Raw genomic sequence first — 20,470 nt, forward strand, 5'->3', positions numbered from 1 at the left:
AAAGTTAATGATGATAGACACATTAAGTAGCTGTGCTAAAAACTAAATAAATAATATGGAGTAATGTCCTTTTCCTTGTAAACTTTAGTATCATTCCATGCCCATGTGAAGGAAAAGTCAGTTATTTCCTAATGACTCGTGTTCTGTGAAATAATTGTAATTGTCATTTTACTGATTACTTATTAGAAAAGTAATTAGTAATTGTTACTAAGTAAAATATTTCTCTGGTAACTGCAATTCAGCCCTATAACCTTTATTTTTAACTTTTCCCATTACTGATAGTAGCTCACTCCAGTAATATTTGAAGTGCTCAAATATGCCAGCCTTGTGTCAATAGATTTCCAGGCATTTTCAATAATTCCTAGAGGAGAGATGGTGTGGAATGACATTAGTAGATGAATAAGTTTTAGTGGTGTCTTTAAAAGTAGGAAAGGTCACAATATGAAGGTAAAGTTGGAATTCAAAGCAAAGCAAAAGCAGTCACCTCTGTACAGGCCATGAAGGCCCTTGGAGGAGTGGAAGGTAAAGGCTTCCAACGTTGTTAACCTCGGCACATGATGGGGTAGAGTGGTTAGCTCTACGCCCGGCCACCTTTGCCCCCAGAGATTAACCTGGTAGTCATTTTTGGTATAGGCTGAGTGAACCTCAGGGCCATATGCACCTCCGGAAGTGGAAATCTAGTTTCTTAAATTTTACGACTTCCTGACGAGGATACGAGCCCGCGTCCTTCCGGGCGAACCGAGCACGCCTTTACCGCCTTGGCTAGGCTCCCTTTCTATCACTACAGTCACTACTTATCTACATTTATGTCAGTCTCCCAGGTGGCAGATTCCCTATCTGTTATTTTCCTAGCCTTTCCTTAAACGATTGCAAAGAAATTGGAAGTTTATAGAACATCACCCTTGGTAAGTTATTCCAATCCCTAACTCCCTTTCCTATAAACAAATATTTGCCACAATTTGTCCTCTTGAATTCCAATGAATTCCAACTTACCAAGGGTGATGTTCTATAAATTTCCAATTTCTTTGTAATCGTTTAAGGAAAGGCTAGGAAAATAACAGATAGGGAATCTGCCACCTGGGTGACTGACATAAATGTAGATCAGTAGTGACTGTAGTGATAGAAAGGGAAGAATTCTGGCATCTTGGCATCTCTAAAAACCATCAAAGTAGTTAGTGAGACGTTATTATTAGTATTGTAGTTGTTGTTGTTGTTGCTGTTATTATTATTATTATTATTATTATTATTATTATTATTATTATTATTATTATTATTATTATTATTATTATTATTATTATTATTATTATTATTATCATCATCATCATCCCTTTTAGTGCCAAGGTTACAGATAGCGGAAGTCTGTACTCGTTGGCTGAACGGTCAGCGTACTGGCCTTCGGTTCAGAGGGTCCCGAGTTCGATTCCCAGCCGGGTCGGGGATTTTAACCTTAATCGGTTAATTCCAATGGCACGGGGGCTGGGTGTATGTGTTGTCTTCATCATCATTTCATCCTCATCATGACGCACAGGTCGCCTACGGGAGTCAAATAGAAAGACCTGCACCTGGCGAGCCGAACCCGTCCTGGGATATCCCGGCACTAAAAGCCATACGACATTTCATTTCAGTGGAAGTCTGTACCTTACCTTCTTCACTTCCATGGGTCTTCATGGCATGTATGAAGATTTTTTTTTTGTGTGTGTGCATATGTAAACTAAACTTACTATCCTTGACAGTTGCCTCATAGAAGCTGTATACACAGATTGCAAGTACTTGTCTTAATCATCAACAGTGAGATTTGAAGAACCTAAAACTAGATATATTTTCAGTATATAGACCAAGCGTTTGTTCATTTAAGAATGGATTAAGAACTTCTGGTTAACCTACAATATTTACAGTTCACTGGAGTCACAGAGAACAAACTGCCTTTGTAATTGGTAGACAGAGTAGTATTGAGTTTTGAGTATCTTCAAATTGACTGATATTCCTTCAGGTAAAAGATGTACCATACCAACTAAGTCCAGATAGTGCAGATAGTCAAATGGTTAGCATGTGTTCAACACAGGGATATAAAGGCAGATACCTTAGCGAGCCTCGTAAATTCATGATAGATTTGCTCGTGTTTCCTGTCAGTTAAAAAGACACTTAACAGTGGATCCCCTGCAGAGAATGCCTGTACATAGCTGCAGAGAGTGGTCCACCTGCTCATTATAATACATGAATATACACATCCCACCTTAAGACAACAGTACTTTGAAATACATGGTACTAAAGTCGATCCTTTCTCCTCTTGAAAAAAGGCTAATTAACTGTTACAAATCCTAAAGAACAGTTATGAAATGAATTCTCACCTGTTGGCTGCAACCTGAAATAACTTATATTCTGGAAACTTATACATATTAAAACAATATTTAAAATGAAGGCTTTTCAAATGACAGTAGACTGGTGGTTAAAAAATTTCTGGGTCAATGTTTCATGTACTTTACAACAGGCCTAGTCAAGACATTCACATGCAATTGAACTCCTCTACAGGCAGCAGTAGATGACACATAGCTCGTCCAAGTCATGTGGTATCACAAATTTGGCCTCTAGATCTAGGAAATTAAAGCAAGTGACTACATAGTACGACATGGCTAATTGACAGCTAGTTGGCAAGTGATGATTCATCATGGGTCATGGAAATGACATGTTATATAATTGTGTCATTTCTTGTACTCGACAGTCGACAATGTGTATAGGGACAGAATTGTTGTAGAAATTACTGGCACTGCCTTGTTTAATTATATCATGTGGAAATTTTCAGCAGTTGAAAAATAACAAGAAACTGCAGCAGAGAAATTGGTGAATGATTTTATTTTTATTTTTTAAAGTAGGGCAATGTAAGCTCGCAGCTAGTGTAGTTTACATTTGAATATACTTCTCTTCCCACCACTACTCTTTATGGACTGCCTTATTTTCTGTGAATGTTTCCCAAAGGTTGCCATCAAAGCATTTTTCTTTGCCTTAAGTACTAACAGAAAACTGTTTACCATCTTCTTCTAATTGCACCGTTATCCTCTCCCACACATCATGCACTTTATTACAATAATGGTGTATGGGTGCTTTGGGTCCCAAATCTGTGCTTTTTGTTCATAAAATTCAATTAATATTTAATGTCCTTCTTTTGATATTGATGAATTCCACTTATGACTATCCCGTTACACAAACAGCAGACAACAAATGCTTAATATGTCCATGCAAACAATTGGAAATGGAATGGGTCAGCACAAGTATATTGCAACAAGCATGAGCTCCATCTAGTCAGCACCACAAGCCTCGCAAACTCCCTTTGAGGTTCGTGTAAAAATTACCTCCAAAGTGATTCAATGCACATGGTTCTCCAAAGCACAATCCATGCCAGGCCAACTACATGGCACATTTGAACACAGTTCTTTGCTTATGATATCAGTTATGGCATAACACACACAATCTATTGCCACCTTAACACTGTTGGTACTTAGAATTAATGTATTGTTCTCTTGCTTCATAAATGTCAACAAGAAAAGAAAAAGAGAAAAACCTTCCACAGGAGGAACAACCCTATGTAACCTTGCCATGAAAGGAAATGACAATTGACCATGATATCAAATTTGTAGAATTGATGTGCTGGCCAGTAATGGCCAGTCCTATACTATTTTATATTGTGGGGTGATTGAAATAGAGAAGTATTCTAACAACTTCAATCATTTACACTTTGCTAGTGGGGATGGATTTTGCATAAGGAAAAAATTATGCAAAATGATACCTGAAGTAGCTCAGAGGAGATATCCTTCCTTCATGCTTGTCAGGTATTCAGCAATCTGCCCTTATAAGTATTCTTATAGTAAGTATAGGAACACCACTTCATAGTAGTAAATCAGCTCCTGGACCCAAAGCTTTTCAGTACTTGTCTTACGTACCTTGCATATCTTCCCAATAGTACTTCAAAACGGACTTTTTCAGTGAAGATTACCCCATTACCCATTTGTTATTAATGCCCATTTATAACTTTTGACACATAGCCTAAAATCCTAGGTTTTTTAAGGAAATTATTAACCCAATGGACTCTCATTTAAATACCCCTGCATGTCATTCTGACTCAGATTTAAATCCCAGTGGAGAAGCTGAATTTGGCATTAGGAGAACAAATGGTATGTACTCAACTAAAATTATGTTTTTGTGTTGTAGATCTCAAAGCAGTCGGGAAGATGTAGTGGAGTTTCACATTTCTTGCTCTGCCATGTTGTCTCACTTATTTTCTTCTGTTTTGAGCACACAAAACCTCACTTAGAGGAATTTTTTTTTTTTTTTTCAGTACTAGGGATGTGCATGGGAAAATGAGTCCAGTTTTTAGCTTGTAGCTGAAGAGGGGTTACACTAGATAAAGGTCATACCCTGACCTTGTAACCAGGCAGCAGCATGGTAGCAAGTATTATCCGCACACTTTATCTTGGTGCATTTGTGTACGGGAGTGAGGAGTAAGGAGGGAGCTGTCCCGGTATCGATAGTGCTGCCTGGTGCTGCCAACTGAATGAAAATGAAATCTGAATTGAATCGAGAATATGATCGATCGATATGAAATTTCTAAACCGTAATCATCTTATGCCAACAACTATATCACATACACATTATATAACATTATAAAACATTTCTCGATGTGAATCTTGTTCCTAGCATGAATTCTATACTTTGGCTTTGTTGTGTGAACAACAACAGTACTAGTACGTAAAGTGTACGCCAGATGTCGCATAACGATGCTTAAGCGATTCATAGTTTGTGTTTCAAAGGTTGCCAGTACGAATCTCGAAGATCGCCGAGTTCGACCGATTCAGCACTAGGGTGTAAATGCACCAAGATAAAGTGTGCGGATAATAACTGTGTTGCTACAGCCACACAAAAGTCAGTATAGTCTCCTCTGCAAGGAGCCAAATCTTACTTCACTTCATAATGACTCTCATCAAAGAAAAGAACTTTCTTCCAGTCAATCCTGATGACTACATGCTCACAAGAGACATTTCTCATGTTAGAAGGTGTTTCTTTATAGGTCTGTGGGCTTTCCTTCCAGCTGGCGGAAGTCTACGACAAACATTAGAAACATGCAGTTTTACTCCCCTCCTCATCCCAAGTCCACAGCAGTGAGCCTTCGGGTTGATTTGCTTCATCTGAGGAGAATTTATTCATCAGTTGGTGTTAGTTTCTTTCTTTCTTTCACAGTTTCCCTCTCTCTTTGGTGAAATTGAGACAATTTGTTTGTGCTGCTGACTAGTTCTGTTTATAGTGTCTACTACACTGGGATCAAATTTAGTAGTTGACTCTCTTTGTGTATGGAAGCATTCTGAGATAATGCTACAATCACACTATGCTTTCTGGGAGTCGTATCCATTGAAGATATATGTATTACTAATTACAAAAGGAAACCTCAAAATTCCTCGAAAGTAACACATTGTAATAAATACACTTGTAACCTAAAATAGTCACCACACAGATTAATTACCAATGAATAACTGTGAAAAGAAAGCATAAAGAGTGCAGGATCTGAGAATAAGCAATCTGTAGCAGACTGTTACGAACCACTGGAAAAATATGAAGGAAAAAACCTTGTTCCAATTAATTTATATGGCACTGTATAGAAAAATTTAAACTGATATATCAATCTATGAAATGTGACCATTTCCTGTGTTCCTAATGACAGGAGTACAGTTTCATTCGTCTCCAATAAAACTTGCATCATGTGTGGACCACTGTTGCCACATTCCACAAAAATAATGAAACCACAAAGCTTTAAAGTTATATGACATGGTGTCTGGCAGATGTAATTGCAGTATCCATGACATTACTATTTTAAGCACACAAGACATATTCTCTCATGTTCTTGTCACTAGCCATTGGTCTTGTCATTAGCCAGTACTGTCACAGAGGATACTAGAAGAATTTTGGCCGCTTCATGACTCTATCCTGGGATCTAATGCCTGAAGTCCCCCTTTGCTTGCCCATAGCCCAATGGTCTTGTCACTAGCCAGACCTCAACCCAGCCCAATGGTCCTGTCACTATCCGGACCTAGCCAATAAGTCTTGTCACTTACTAGACCTAACCAATACAGACAGTGATCTTATCACTTGCCCAACCTAAGTTCCTAAGTTGTCAGCCTTGTGTAGCATTCTTTGATGTCCTGTGAACCACACCACGTTGGTTTCCTAACCTCTCCTTTCTGTACCCATTGGTAAAGTTTCACCTTTCAGTCTCAAGGAAGAAGACCTATGCTAAAATAGACAGCAGATAATCCCCAGTATCAGTTCTCCACAATTTTGAACTCCACTATGAATGCTTATATCTCCACCTGTATAAGAATCTTGACAAGGCCAGCTGTCATTCATGAAAATTAACTCTTGCTCTTCATATTAAGTTGAATGTGTGCTTTTTGGAAAATCTCAAAATAAAACCTCTTCTCTCTCCTGTAATCCATGTTTTCTATTCTTGTTCAAATTATACCAGGACAGCATCTTAGCATACTCCTAATTAGCCTTAAAATGTTGTTTTGTGGAAATTTGTACTGCTTGTCTTGTAGAACTTTCTAGAACTTCCTTTAATTAATGTAGCAATTTTTATTGTAGAGGATGTAGGTCATCCTGAACTTGCCTTTTAAAACAATCTTAAATGTATTATCTTGGACTGAGATCACTGTTGAGATAGAGAGCACTGCCTGATAGCCATTCCAGAAAATTGATATAATATTGTCCTAAGAAATTTTTCGCAAGCTGAGCAATGTTAGGACAAGCATTAACATTGTCAAGATATTCAGCCAAAGGTTATGATAGAAAGGATAAAGAATTCAGTTGACTCATTGTCTTCTGTTAGCCATTTATTATTTCTCTGGCACACCTCTACCATCTCTGTTCTGGAGTCCTGTTTTAACCCTCCCCAGAGCTTAAATGACCCTCAGTCTGGAGAAATCCTAGGACAACAGCAGCTTCAATACTGTACTCCTTATTCTTTTCTGTAACTGTTGTGAGCTTGCCCATCGTTAACGGTTATAAGAACCTTAGTTTCACCACTGAACATGATTATTCTCCCGTATCTTAACTTCCAATATTTCTCTGTTCTTCTGCAAAGTGCAGTCTCATTTACATAAAGTCACCTGACTAAATGTGGTACATTTTTCTGTCTTCCAGATTTCAAATGTCTCTCAAGAAGCCTCTTGTGTATCGTTGATGAATTTAACCCTATTCCCTGTACATTGCAGAAGATCTGTAGCAGTTTCTGTGTGGTTTCTTGTTGCAAGAATGCAGTGATAGCAGTCCTCAACAAGTGAAGTCTTTCTTCAGCGAATTGAACCTGGCTTAAATGAACTTAAAAGCTTTTATTCCTTGTTTAATTTTTTTTTTTACACGTGCAGTTAGTTCAGCCACCGGAAAGTCTGGCCGGCACTTGTCCTTGAGTCATACTTCCCTTCCTTATCTTGCACTCTGCTCAGACAGACGTAGGTCGTTACCTGTCTGCTTCTCTAGTTTCCGGTTACATCAGTTGGTTGATAGTTATGTTAATGTGCAGACGTATAGTGTGTGTGTTTCCAATACTGAACAGTAATGAGTGTCAAAAGGAAAAGTATGTGTATTAGTATGGAACAAAGACTAAATGCCCTAGAGTATATTGATAAAGGTGAATCAGTACAAAGTATATGTAAACTTCTTAATGTGCAGAAAAGCATGGTCAATGATTGGCATAATCGAAAATCTATTGAGAGTTTCTGCACTCGAATGGAAACAGAAAAGGCACCTTCAACACACCACACCTTACGAAAACCGAAAAATGAATTGTTAGATGAAACAGTATGGGTTTGCTTCATACAGGAGCAGTGAAGAGGCACTACAGTAAGTGGTCCAATTGTAAAAGAAAAAGCTATTATCCTACACTCAAAACTTCATAGCGAGGGGACATTTTTGGCTAGTGATGGATGGCTAAGACGCTGGAAGAAACATCATGGAATTCATCCCCTTGGCATTTATGGTGAAAAACTTTCAGCTGACAATACAGCAGCAAGTGATTTTTTGAAAACATTTACTTTCATCATTACCCAAGTAAACCTTACTCAAGAGCACGTATATAATATTGATGAAATGGGGCTAAATTACAAATTATCCTACAAAAACTTTTGCTGGTGCTAAGAAAATTTCAGCCCCAGGTTTTAAGGCCAGTAAAGAAAGATTTACGGTTGTGTTATGTTCAAATGCCTCAGGGAGCCATAAGGTGCACCCCTCCTTGTGATTGGAAACCAACAGCTTTTAAGAACTCAAACATATCATCCCTTCCAGTGTACTATAGGTCACAAAAATCAGCTTGGATGGACACTTACATGGGTTTCTTTTTTTTCTTTTTTTTTGCTAGTGGCTTTACGTCGAACCAACACAGATAGGTCTTATGATGACAATGGGATAGGAAAGGCCTAGGAGTTAGAAGGAAGCGGCTGTGGCCTTAATTAAGGTACAGCCCCAGCATTTGCCTGGTGTAAAAATGGGAAACAGTGAAAACCATCTTTAGAACTGCCAACAGTGGGATTCGAACCCACTATCTCCCGGATGCAAGCTCACGGCCACGCGCCTCTAACCGCACGGCCAACTCGCCTGGTCTCTTAGATGTTTAAGAAGTGGTTTATAAGTGAATTAATTCCTAAAGTAAAACACTATTTGACAAGCTTGAAGTTGCCAGTAAAAGCATCGCTAATGCTAGACCAAGTTGAAGTACAAGGTGTACAACTTTTGTTTCCGCCGTTTGCCGATGGATGGTGACAACGGTACGTAGCGGTCGAACGAAACAGATCGCAGATGTCAGGCAGTTAGCTTGGACCTCGGTCAACATAACACCATTCAAACTTAGTCGATGTGTGTCTGCATCATAAAGTTGTTCTTGATTGAGCATGGCAGGGTACGAGCTAAATTCTCGGCATTTGCGGGAGGTGTTACTGTTTTGTTTCAATATGAAGAAAACAGCGGCTGAGTCTCATCGAATGCTCTCACGTACGTATGGTGAGGACGCTATTAGTGAAAGAATGTGTCGTGAATGGTTTCAACACTTCAAGAACAGTGATTTTAACGTCGAAGACCGGCATAGTGGTGAAAGAGAGAAAGTTTTCGAAGATGCAGAATTGGAGACAGTGCTGAGTAAAGACTCGCGTCAAACTCAAGAAGAATTGGCATGATCAGTGGGAGTGACACAGCAAGCCATTTCAAAACGTCTCAAGACCATGGGCATGATTCAGAAAGAAGGAACTTGGGTCCCATATGGGTTGAAACCAAGAGACGTTGAACGGGGACGAAAAATGGGTTCATTACAATAACCCTAAACGCAAAAAATCATGGGGATATTCCGGTCATGCTTCAATGTCGACAGCAAAACCATTTATTCACGGCTCCAAGATCGTGCTCTGCATTTGGTGGGTCCAGCTCGGCGTCGTGTACTATGAGGTGTTAAAACCCGGTGAAACAATCACAGGTGCTCGTTATCAAACGTAATTAATGCATTTGAACAGAGCATTGAGAGACAAACGTCCGCAATACAGCGAGAGGCACGATAAAGTGATTTTGCAACACGATAACGCTCGACCCCACGTTGCAAAAGAGGTCAAAACATACCTGGGAATGTTAAAATGGGACATCCTACCCCACCCGCTGTATTCTCCAGATATTGCTCCCTCTGATTATCACCTGTTTCGATCAATGGCGCATGGCCTGGCTGACTGAAACTTCCGATCTCATGAAGAAGTCCCAAATTGGATCGATTTGTGGATCGCTTCAAAAGATGAACGATTTTTTTGACACGGGATTCGAACACTGCCCAAAAGATGGGAGAAAGTCGTGGCCAGTGATGGACACTACTTTGAATAATACATGTGTAAGTCATTTGTTTCATTAAAGCCTCCAATGTTGGGGACAAAACGGCGGAAGCAAAGTTGTACACCTTGTAGTACACCAATTCAGATATTTAGGAAGCATAATGGCTAGTAATAATAGAGCTGAGATAGAAATAACAAACAGAGTAACCAAAGGCTCTAACTTTTACAGTATCATTACACACCTACTATGGGATGAGAAGGTCCCACAAAGAACAAAAATGATCCTGTACAAGTCATACAGTATTTCATTCTCATCCTTACACATTCTCTGGAAACCTGCACACTAACATCAAAGGATGGTAGTAGGATTCAAGCCTGTGAAATGAAAATTCTTAGAACTGCCCTCCAAAAGACACGACTTGATCATGTTAAAAATGATGAGATCCGATCTAACCTAGGTCTACATGAATCGATGGAGGAAAGACTTAGGTCATCTAGGCTTAAATGTTTTGGGCATGTTAAACGAATGAATAGCACAAGGTTACCATGTGCTTTTGGGAAAGAGAATAACAGGTAGAAGACCAGCTGGAAAACTAAGAAGAAGATGGATGGACCAACTGAGGGAAGACATGGAGAGAAGGGGATGGAATTGGGAATCTGTCATGGACAACAAAATCTTTTTGAATAGGTAACTTCGGAAGACGCTCATTTTCAAACACCATACCCAGCTCGCTGGAAGTGTAAATCAATGATGATGATGATGATGATGAATGCTAGACAACACACCCACCCATCCAGAGGAACTTAACTGCAAAGTTGAGAGGGGTATTAGACTCTTGTTTCTGTCACTGAATGTAACAAGCATTGTACAACCATTGAATGTTTTAAGAGGAAATACCACTGAAAGCTTCTTTCAAAGATTTTAGTAAAGCTGGATAATGAAGACAACATAAATTTGATTGAGACCTTGAAGAAAATCTACATGAAAGATGTGATTTACATGATGGCTAAGGTATATGATGAAATACCAGCATCCATACTTGTAAAGTCTTGGAAACAAGTCTGGCCAAATGTACAAGAGATTGTTGAAGAACATAAGGAAGAAGCCCTTAGAGCATATAATCTTCAGGATTCTCAACAAGACGACAATGCAACTCTGTTATACGACCTAAAACACTGCCTAACTTGAGCGATCTTGTAGTACAAGACATTCTGGATTGGATAGATGGTAAAAAATGACTTTAAAATGAAATTAAATGTCATAGGAATTGTGCAAGCTGTTATTTGGCAGGACAAATAAGATTATGATGATGATGAAGATGATGATGATGATGATGATGATGATGATGATGATGATGATGATGATGATGATGATGATGATGATGATGATGAAGAAGAAGAAGAAGAAGAAGAAGGAGGAGGAGGAAAAATTAGTCACACAGAGGGAAGTACAGCTTTATTGGCAGCGACTTATATCAAGCAGCAGACAGAAGCAACAGCAGTTGATGTAAGCCTCTAAAGAAGCAATTGACACCCAAAAAAAATGAAAAAGATAATCGATTTCTTTTAATTTTTGAATTCTTCAGAGTTTATGATACAGTACTATACTGTAATGTAAGTTCTTTTTGTTTATGACAGTCTGTGATGTGTGTACGAAGTGTTAATGTACCTTTACAAATTAAATTCAGAGTTTTTGTCATATGTTTCTCTACATTTAATATTCCACCGTGAATGTTTATCTCTCGTCGGGAGTGAAATCCAATTGTGTATAGAGATATCATAAAGACAGTATCAACTCATTTCGGTGAGTACATTTCGTAAAGACCCATTAATACTACTTGCCTTAAAATTGGTTTCTTTATGTATGTACTGTCGGTTAGTCCGGCCTAGGGTCCGGTCCGGAGGTGGCCGAACTAGAGGGAGTCTACTGTATATTATAGTGCAGTATTTATATTGAAATAGTGCGTTCAACAGACTGAAAAGCTTTTAAGTTGCATTTAATTGAGTCGACACTGAAAAGTATGGCTTCCTTCTTACAGACGACAAAAATGGAATCAATCGCCACAGATACATGCAATAGTGAATATAGCCCTTCACATAGGGTTGGTGTCAGTATGGCCATCCAGCCATAAATCTGTGCTAAATCCACATGTAGTCCCAATCCCAAATAAGTGGGATACGGCCAAGAAGAAGAAGAAGAAGAAGTATTTTATTGCATCATTTCCTTTCCAACAGAATTCCAAGTTTTCTTGCTTTTTACCACTGTATGTGACCATGTTGACCCTGTTCTGCCGTGGCTATGCATCTTCTTTTTATATGATTCTAGGAATAAACAAGATACATACCCACTTCAGGTTGTATAATGTAGAATCAACTACAGGCACAAAATACACATTCTCAAGGTTGGAAATAGTTCACAAATAAAGAAGAAAAGGATGAATTTAATAAATGGATGTCAATTTCTGTATTAGTCATTCAAATATATGATAAATTTTCTTTAATTTTATGTAATATATTTTGGATTCTACTTTCATGTTTAGTTTTACTCTGCTATTTTTCCTAAACATTAATTCCTTTCACATTGCTCTTAGCAGAACAAACTTAATTTTCTTTTATTCCTATATGCCCTATATTTGCATTGATATTGTTTGGTGAACTCATAATTAATATTCTGTGTTTCAGGACAGCTCACCCTCCTGACATTGGGTCCGTTAACTAATGTTGCTTTGGCTATACGGCTTGATCCCAACTTCTGCAAAAATGTCAAAGAGGTGGTCATAATGGGAGGAAACTCTGAAGGTATACTACAATTGATGAGTTCAATATAACAATCCCATAACCCTGATAGAGTTTTTTTCCATTTGCTTGATCACTAACATTGTCCTATCCCCTACTATATAGAAAAAAAACCCCTGTTATTAATATAGATTGCAAAATAGAACATTATACAGTAGAAGTCCACTATAGCAAGCACGGTAAATAACGAGAACCCCGTTATACCGTCAATTTTTTCTCTCCCTTCAAAATTCCTATATTAAACCCTGTATTATCCTTTGGTTACAGCGAGAGCCCTATCATGGACGCATCCGTTATTATGAGCGATTAAGCATGCACGATTTTTTCCGTTACTGATATTTATGCACCCAGCCATTATATTGCATGCGACTGATCATCTTTGGCGATCTTTCTTTACTATATCAACCAGCGAGCTCTCTCGTCGACATTCGAAGGTGATATCGGAATTGATTAGTAAAACCCGTCAACTGCTGTTCCGTAAAGAAAAAGGAAAATGACAGAGAACATGTTTCCATAATAAATGTGTAATAATGTATCTGATAGTAGATGTTAACTCGTTAAAAATAAAGGCTGAAGTAAATGATTGCTTAATTTTAACGTTAAATACTGCAATTAAGTAAGAATGTGATACACCTCAGATATGGCAGAGTATATCATTTATTTCGGAGGTTAGTTCATATTTTCTCATGTCTGGTTAAATTTCGGAAAGTCTATTATCATGTAAATTTTATAGCAAGAAGGTTATCTTTTCTCTAATGGTGCTCGAAATATGTTTTTATTATACATAATAGGGTTAAGTTAGGTTAGGTTACGCAGTTTGAATAAGAAAACTGAAACGTTTGCACAAAATGCACCAATCATTTTTGGAATGGTATCGTTTTCTCACTATGTGCACTTGCGAGCTCTCTCATCGACATTCGAAGGCAATGTTGGAGTCGATTAGTAATACCTGTCAACTGCCGTTCCGTAAAGAAAATCAGAAATGAAAGAAGGGAACATTCGTAAGAAATACATAAATAACACGGTCGAGAGCAGTTGTTAACTTGCTAGAAATAAAGGCTAAGTAAAAGATCAATTGATTTTAGTATTCTACACTGAAATTAAGTAAGAATGTGATACACCTCATGGCAGAGCGCATCACTGATTTCAGAGGTAATACCTGTCGACTGCTGTTCTGTAAAGAAAATTAGAAGTTAAAGAGGAGAACATGTTTTCCTCGCATCTGGTTAAATTTCAGTAAGGCTATTCCTATGTAAATTTATAGTGAGAAGGTTATCACTTTTCTACTGGCGCTTGATATACAGTACGTTTTCAGGGTACATACGCGGTTAAGTTAGGGTAGGTGACACTTTTCTCTCCCAAAGTTGCTTTACGTCGCACAGACACAGATAGGTCTTACGGCGAATATGGGACAGGAAAGGGCTAGGAGTAATAAGGAAGCAGCCGTGGCCTTACTTAAGGTAGCCCCAGCATTTTCCTGGTGTGAAAGTGGGAAACCACGGAAAACTATCTTCAGGGCTGCCAACAAAGGGGTAGGTGACTGTTTGAATAATAAAATTGAAGCATTTGCCACAAAATGCAACCTTTGGTATTGTTTACTTGCTATATGTACTTGCGAACTTTATCGTCGACATTCAAATGCAATGTCAGAGAAGTTGATTAGTAATACCTTCGACTGCTGTTCTCTAAAAGAAAATTGAAAATTAAAGAGGATAATACATTTTTGTAATAAATGTATAAATGACATGGCCGATAGCAGTTGTTAACTTGTTAGAAATAAAGACTGAAGTAAACGATTGTTTAATTTTAATATTATATGCTGAAATTAAGTAAGAATGTGATACATCTCAAGATATGGCAGAGTACATCATGATTTCAGAGGATAGTTTATATTTTCTCACATCTAGTTAAATTTTGGAAAGGCTATTCCCATGTAAATTTGTAGCGAGGAGGTTATCATTTCTCTACATGTGCTTGAAATATGTTTTCATGATACGTATACGGTTAGGTTAGGTGATGCTGTCTGAAGAAGAAAACAAACCTTTGCCACAGAGGCCTCTGGAGTGATACTGTAATATTTTTCAGAATTAAATTAAACACAAACCTTCACGTAGTATTGGATTTCGAAAAATAACAAACAAGTAAGCCTTAGTGTGGATATTATCCATGAAAATGGAAATTTTGAACAAACTGATTGCTGTTTCATACCGATTTTAATAATATGGGGTATTCCCAACTTTTACAAAAAAACGGATATAACAACAATTCGCTACAGCGAGTAAATTTTTCACTGTTATGAATTGTTGCTATAATGGAGTTCTACTGTAGTTGTCAATCATTTAGGGGATTATTACATGCAGTCAGTAGGATGTGTTATGTTGAAACGAGAGTACTGGATTACAATACAATTCTATCAGTTTTTATTAAATATTAAGTTAAATTATGTTCATAGAATATAAGTTGAAGTGGCTTGGAATAATTCTATTTAAGTTATTTGAAAAGTGAAATTTCTGTATGTAAAATTTTAACTGAAGATTCTTGGAACCATCATGTTTAATTTCTTTTAAATATGATATTAAATCTTAGTTTGTAAAATATTAGGTGTAGTATCTTACAACCATTTTATTGTTTCATTTGTCTGATTCCTTGGCTGAATGGTCAGCGTACTGGCCTTCGGTTGAGTGGGCCCCAGGTCCGATTCCCATCTGGGTTGGAGATTTTAGACGCAATTGGTTAATTCCTCTAGCGCGAGGGCTGGGTGTTTATGTTTGTCTTAATACACGTCTTCTTTATATTAATGCTGTGGATCAATCAAAATATTTAATCAAGTAACTAGCTTTTAGTTTTAATTGAAATTTGATCGATTTGAAAATCACCTTATGGCAAAGGCAAGTAACTTAAATACTCTATATATCACATTCTTTAATTTCATTTATATTTTGTGATTATGATTAGTATGAAATGTTTTCTATTTTGCACAAGAAAACAAAGTTATTAATAGTATATTTTTAATACTTCTTGATAATAGTTTTTATTGTATAAATTTCTACAAGAGATTTAATTTAAAGGAAGACTCACCTTGTCTGTGCTCCTTCACCCATGATTTTAAACTCGTGAGTGTATTCACATGTTCTGAATTAAGTGTTACTCTGCATTTAGTGACAATATTTCCTGCATCCCTTAATAGTCATTCACAATCAATCAATCAATCAATCAATCAATCAATCAATCATCTGCAATGGGGCTGTTAGTGGTAGGTTCCCTATCAGTTGTTTACGAAGTCTTTTCTCAAATGATTTCAAAGAAATTGGATATTTATCACTCATTTCCCTTGATAAATTATTCCAAACCCTGTTTTCTCTTCCTATAAACTAATATTTGCCCCAATTTGTCCTCTTGAATTCCAACTTTATCTTCATTTTATAATTGTTCCTGCTTTTAAAACCTCTGCTCAAGTTCAGAACAGAACAGAACAGTTCAGCTCAGAACATACCACTTAGACGAGAATCTTGTCTTCATACTCCCATGTCTTCCCAGCACAAAGTTCACAGTATTTTTGTAACACTACTCCTTTGTCCTAAAAATCACCCAGGACAAATCATGCTGCTTTCCTTTGGATCTTTTCCACTTCTCCTGTCAAGTAGTCTTGGTGTGGGTCCCATGTACTGGAACCAAGCTCTAATTGGGGTCTTACCAGAGTCTTATATGCCCTCTCTTTTACATCCTTAATACAACCCCTAAATAGCCTCATAACCATATGATGAGATCTGTAACCTTTCTTTACAACCTCGTTAATGTGACCACCCCAATGAAGTTCATTCCTTATATTAACACCTAGGTACTTACAGTGATCTTCATGGCATACTATCTGTAGCAGTAACAATTTGGACATTAAATACAATTTAGAATCGTTAAAACCATATCATAAAATCAAAATTAAACAAGGCAAAATACGTGGAAACTAACGGCAGGATGTGGAAAGCGAAAGGAACCCTACAAGGTTGTAGATCGAAGGACTTTTGTGACCAAAGCTTCGAACAAAGAATTATTTAATTAATATCTACTTATAGTAAATATTTATTATAAAAACATCTAAAAGGAAATAATTAACACTACCGTTAACATAAAACACAAAATAGGAAAAGAAACCCTGAAGTAATTAAAATGCAGTCTTAGAATCTTGTTGGTTCTAAAATTTCATGTAAAATACTTTTAATGTGATGCAACCACCTTCACCAAAAAATACATGTTGAAGAAATAAATTCTAAAGGAACAGATTTACCGAGGCCAAGCTTAATGAAAAATAAAATTTAGGTTACAAAAATGGTATAAAAGGCTCGCCTCATGGCAACTTGAAGATGGATGTAAGATGTACACCATCAAAAATTTACATTTGTTTTGTGGCAGAAAAATTGACGGGTAAACTCCTGTGACAAATTAAGAAAAGGTGAAATAAAATAAAGTTAAGTTGCATTAGGAAATTTAAGATTTCCTTACCCCAAGAGAAGCCAGAACATAAATATTTCAAAACTACAGTATATTTTAAGCCTTCCTCTAAACTACCATTTCACTCAGTGTGAACAAAATGATTTATAGCCTAGATTGCAGTGGCTTATTCCCTGACTTTACATACCAATTTTCATTAAATTCTCTTCAGCCATTTTCTCTTGATGTGGGTACATACATACAGAGAGACAGACAGAGATGAAGGAAAATTAAAAAGTGCATTTCCTTGATACTGTGGACACGTCCAATACAGAAATACCATTTTTTTTTTAATTCTGAGCAATGTACAGACAAAACTCTAATTTTATATATATAGATGTTCATTCTTCCTAATAAAGCTCAAGTTGAGCTGTTTAAACTCCAAAAGAATGAAAATCTATGCAGGAAAATCAAGTGTGATCTAGGTGATGTTGTTTGAATAAGAAAACTGAAATGTTAGCCACAAAATGTGATCGATCATCTTCGGAACGGTACAGTTTTCTCGCTCAGTGCACTTGCCACCTGTTTTGTCAACATTCAAAGGTGATGTTGGAGTTGATTAGTAATACCTGTCAACTGCCATTCCGTAAAGAAAATCAGAAATGTAAGAGAACATGTTTTCCTAATAAATGCATAAATGACGTGGCCAATATCAGTTGTTAACTCGTTAGAAATAAAAGGCTGAATAAAATGATCATTTAATTTTAATGTTATACACTGAAATTAAGTAAGAATGTGATACACCTCAAGATATGGCAGATCGCATCACTGATTTCTGGTTAAATTTCGGTAAGGCTATTCCTATGTAAATTTACAGCAAGAATGTTATCACCTTTCTACTGGTGCTTGATGTATGTTTTCATGGTACATACATGGTTAAGTTAGGGTAGGTGGCACTGTTTCAATAAGAAAACTGAAGCGTTTGCCACAAAATGCGACCTTCGGTATAGTTTCCTTGCTATGTGCAATTGTGAACTTTCTCGTCGACATTCAAATGTGATATCAGACGAGTCGATTAGTAATACCTGTCGACTGCTGTTTCGTAAAGAAAGTTAGAAATGAAAGAGAAGAACATGTTTTTGTAACAAATACGTAAATAACGTGGTCCAAAGCAGTTGTTAACTCATTAGAAATAAAGGTTAAGTAAAAGATCACTTAATTTTAATACTCTACACTGAAATTAAGTATGAATGTGTAACACCTCAGGATATGTCAGAGCGCATCTCTAATTTCAGAGGTTAGTTTATATTTTCTCGTGTCTGGTTGAATTTATTCCTTGTAAATTTATAGCGAGAATGTTATTGTTACTCTGTCCGACTTGTTGGCTAAATGGTCAGCATAATGGCCTTCATTTCAGAGGGTCCTGGGTTCAATTCCCGGCTGGGTCAGGGATTTTAACCTTAATTGGTTAATTCCATTGGCTCGGGGGCTGGGTGTGTGTGGCGTATTGAGTTCTAGAAATCATCCTAGGAGCGCCCCTCGTCTAATATGCAATCTATAGACAAGATAATATGCTGTCTACGAGAAAAAGACCCACACCAGGCCTCTCTGGAGGCCATACGCCATTATTATTATCATTACTCTACTGTCGTTTGGAATATATTTTAATGATATATATAGTATGCCTAAGTTAGGTGACGCTGTTTGAATAATAAAACTGAAACATTTACCACAAAATGTGATCGATCATAGAACCGTATCGTATTCTCGCTACGTACACTTGCGAGCTCTCTTGTCAACATTCAAAGGCGATGTCGGAGTCAATACACGTCGACTGCTGCTCTCTGAAAGAAAATTCAAAATGAAAGAGGATAACACATTTTCGTAATAAATGCATAAATAACGTGGCCGATAGCAATTGTTAACTCGTTAGAAATACAGGCTGAAGTAAACAATTGTTTAATTTTAATATTACATTCTGAAATTAAGTAAGAATATGATACACCTCAAGATATGGCAGAGTACATCACTGATTTCAGAGGATACTTTATATTTTCTTGTGTCTAGTTAAATTTTGGAAATTCTATTCTCATGTAAATTTGTAGCGAGGAGGTTATGATTTCTCTACGTTCTCTTCAACTATGTTTTCATGATACATATACAGTTAGGTTAGGTGATGCTGTTTGAAGAAGAAATCTGAAGTATTTGCCACAGAGGCCTCTGGAGTGATACTCTAATTTCTTTGCAGAATGAAATTAAATACAAAACTTCACGTAGTATCGGATTTCAAAAAATAACGAACGAGTAAGCCATAGTGTGGATATTATCTGCGAAAACAAACTGATTACTGTTTCATACCGATTTTAATATGTATGAGGATTTTCCCAACTTCCAAAATTCGGATATAATGACAATAAGTTATAGCGAGTAAATTTTTTTGCCGTTATGAATTTTCACTATAATGGGCTTCTACTGTATTATTTATATGGAGAAGTTAAGTAGAGTATTGGAAGTCTAGCAGTATAAGTTTGTACTTTGTCACTGCCGAGTGAGTAGAGTTGAAGGTTGATATTGCCAAGTTCACAAAAGTTAGTGGAGTTTCGGAGAACACACGTGAGCCTATCTGTCTGCCCCTGTAATCCCACAGTGCCTATTCAGCCGTTCTGGTCAAACTGTATGGGTTTGCCACATAATGGCTGTCTAGTCTCCTTGGCTCACAACTGTTCTTATATATCCTGCTTCAGTGGTGATGTAGGCCAGACGTTTTCCTCTCTGGAAGCGCCTTCACACGCTGGCTCAGCGTGGGATGTTTGAGAAGGAGTCTGCATGGTGCATGGAGTTTGAACAGATAACACAGTCTTACAGCTGCCAATCTCATTATTTTGAAGTAATTTTGCCATCCACTGACAGCCCGTAGAACTACTACTTAGCACGAGTCACACACGCCTCATAACGCACACCTGTGAAGTATGGTACGAGACATCGGTGACTCATGCACTCACATAAATGTCAACTGTGAACAGTAATAGGGAACATGATAAATAAATATGTTCTACCTTTATTGTCTGTTCTTCCATTATTTGCGTTATCCTCTACAATCACTGCATCACATCATTTTCATTCTGATTACACTCAATGAATGTGCTTCCATATTATTTTTTATTACTAACAAAGTTTCTTAATCTGGCACAACTTTTTATCAATAATAATTATGCAGCATGGTCCCACACATTTCTAAAAGATTAAACTAAATTAAATCTATAGCACACAGCCTTGGGACTACCAAAATGATTGCTACTAAGCCAGATGGCCTGGAGATATCTGTGTATCATATGGTCAGTGTGGTACCTTTGTCAGCCATGTTACTTGGCCCTCATGACTAGATTCACTGCCTCTCATATTAGATA

General features: G+C 37.2%; 1 protein-coding gene across 1 annotated transcript in view; it reads left to right on the forward strand.

The window, feature by feature from the left end:
* Positions 1 to 20,470, forward strand: part of LOC136864661 (nucleoside hydrolase) — a 108,737-nt gene that overhangs the window by 57,723 nt on the left and 30,544 nt on the right. Inside the window, exon 4 of the mRNA XM_067141954.2 lies at positions 12,525 to 12,641. Within this exon, the coding sequence (XP_066998055.2) occupies positions 12,525 to 12,641 (117 nt within the window). The remainder of the gene's footprint in view (positions 1 to 12,524; positions 12,642 to 20,470) is intronic.

Source organism: Anabrus simplex, chromosome 2 (assembly GCF_040414725.1).
Source record: "Anabrus simplex isolate iqAnaSimp1 chromosome 2, ASM4041472v1, whole genome shotgun sequence".
NCBI classification, from domain to species: domain Eukaryota; kingdom Metazoa; phylum Arthropoda; class Insecta; order Orthoptera; family Tettigoniidae; genus Anabrus; species Anabrus simplex.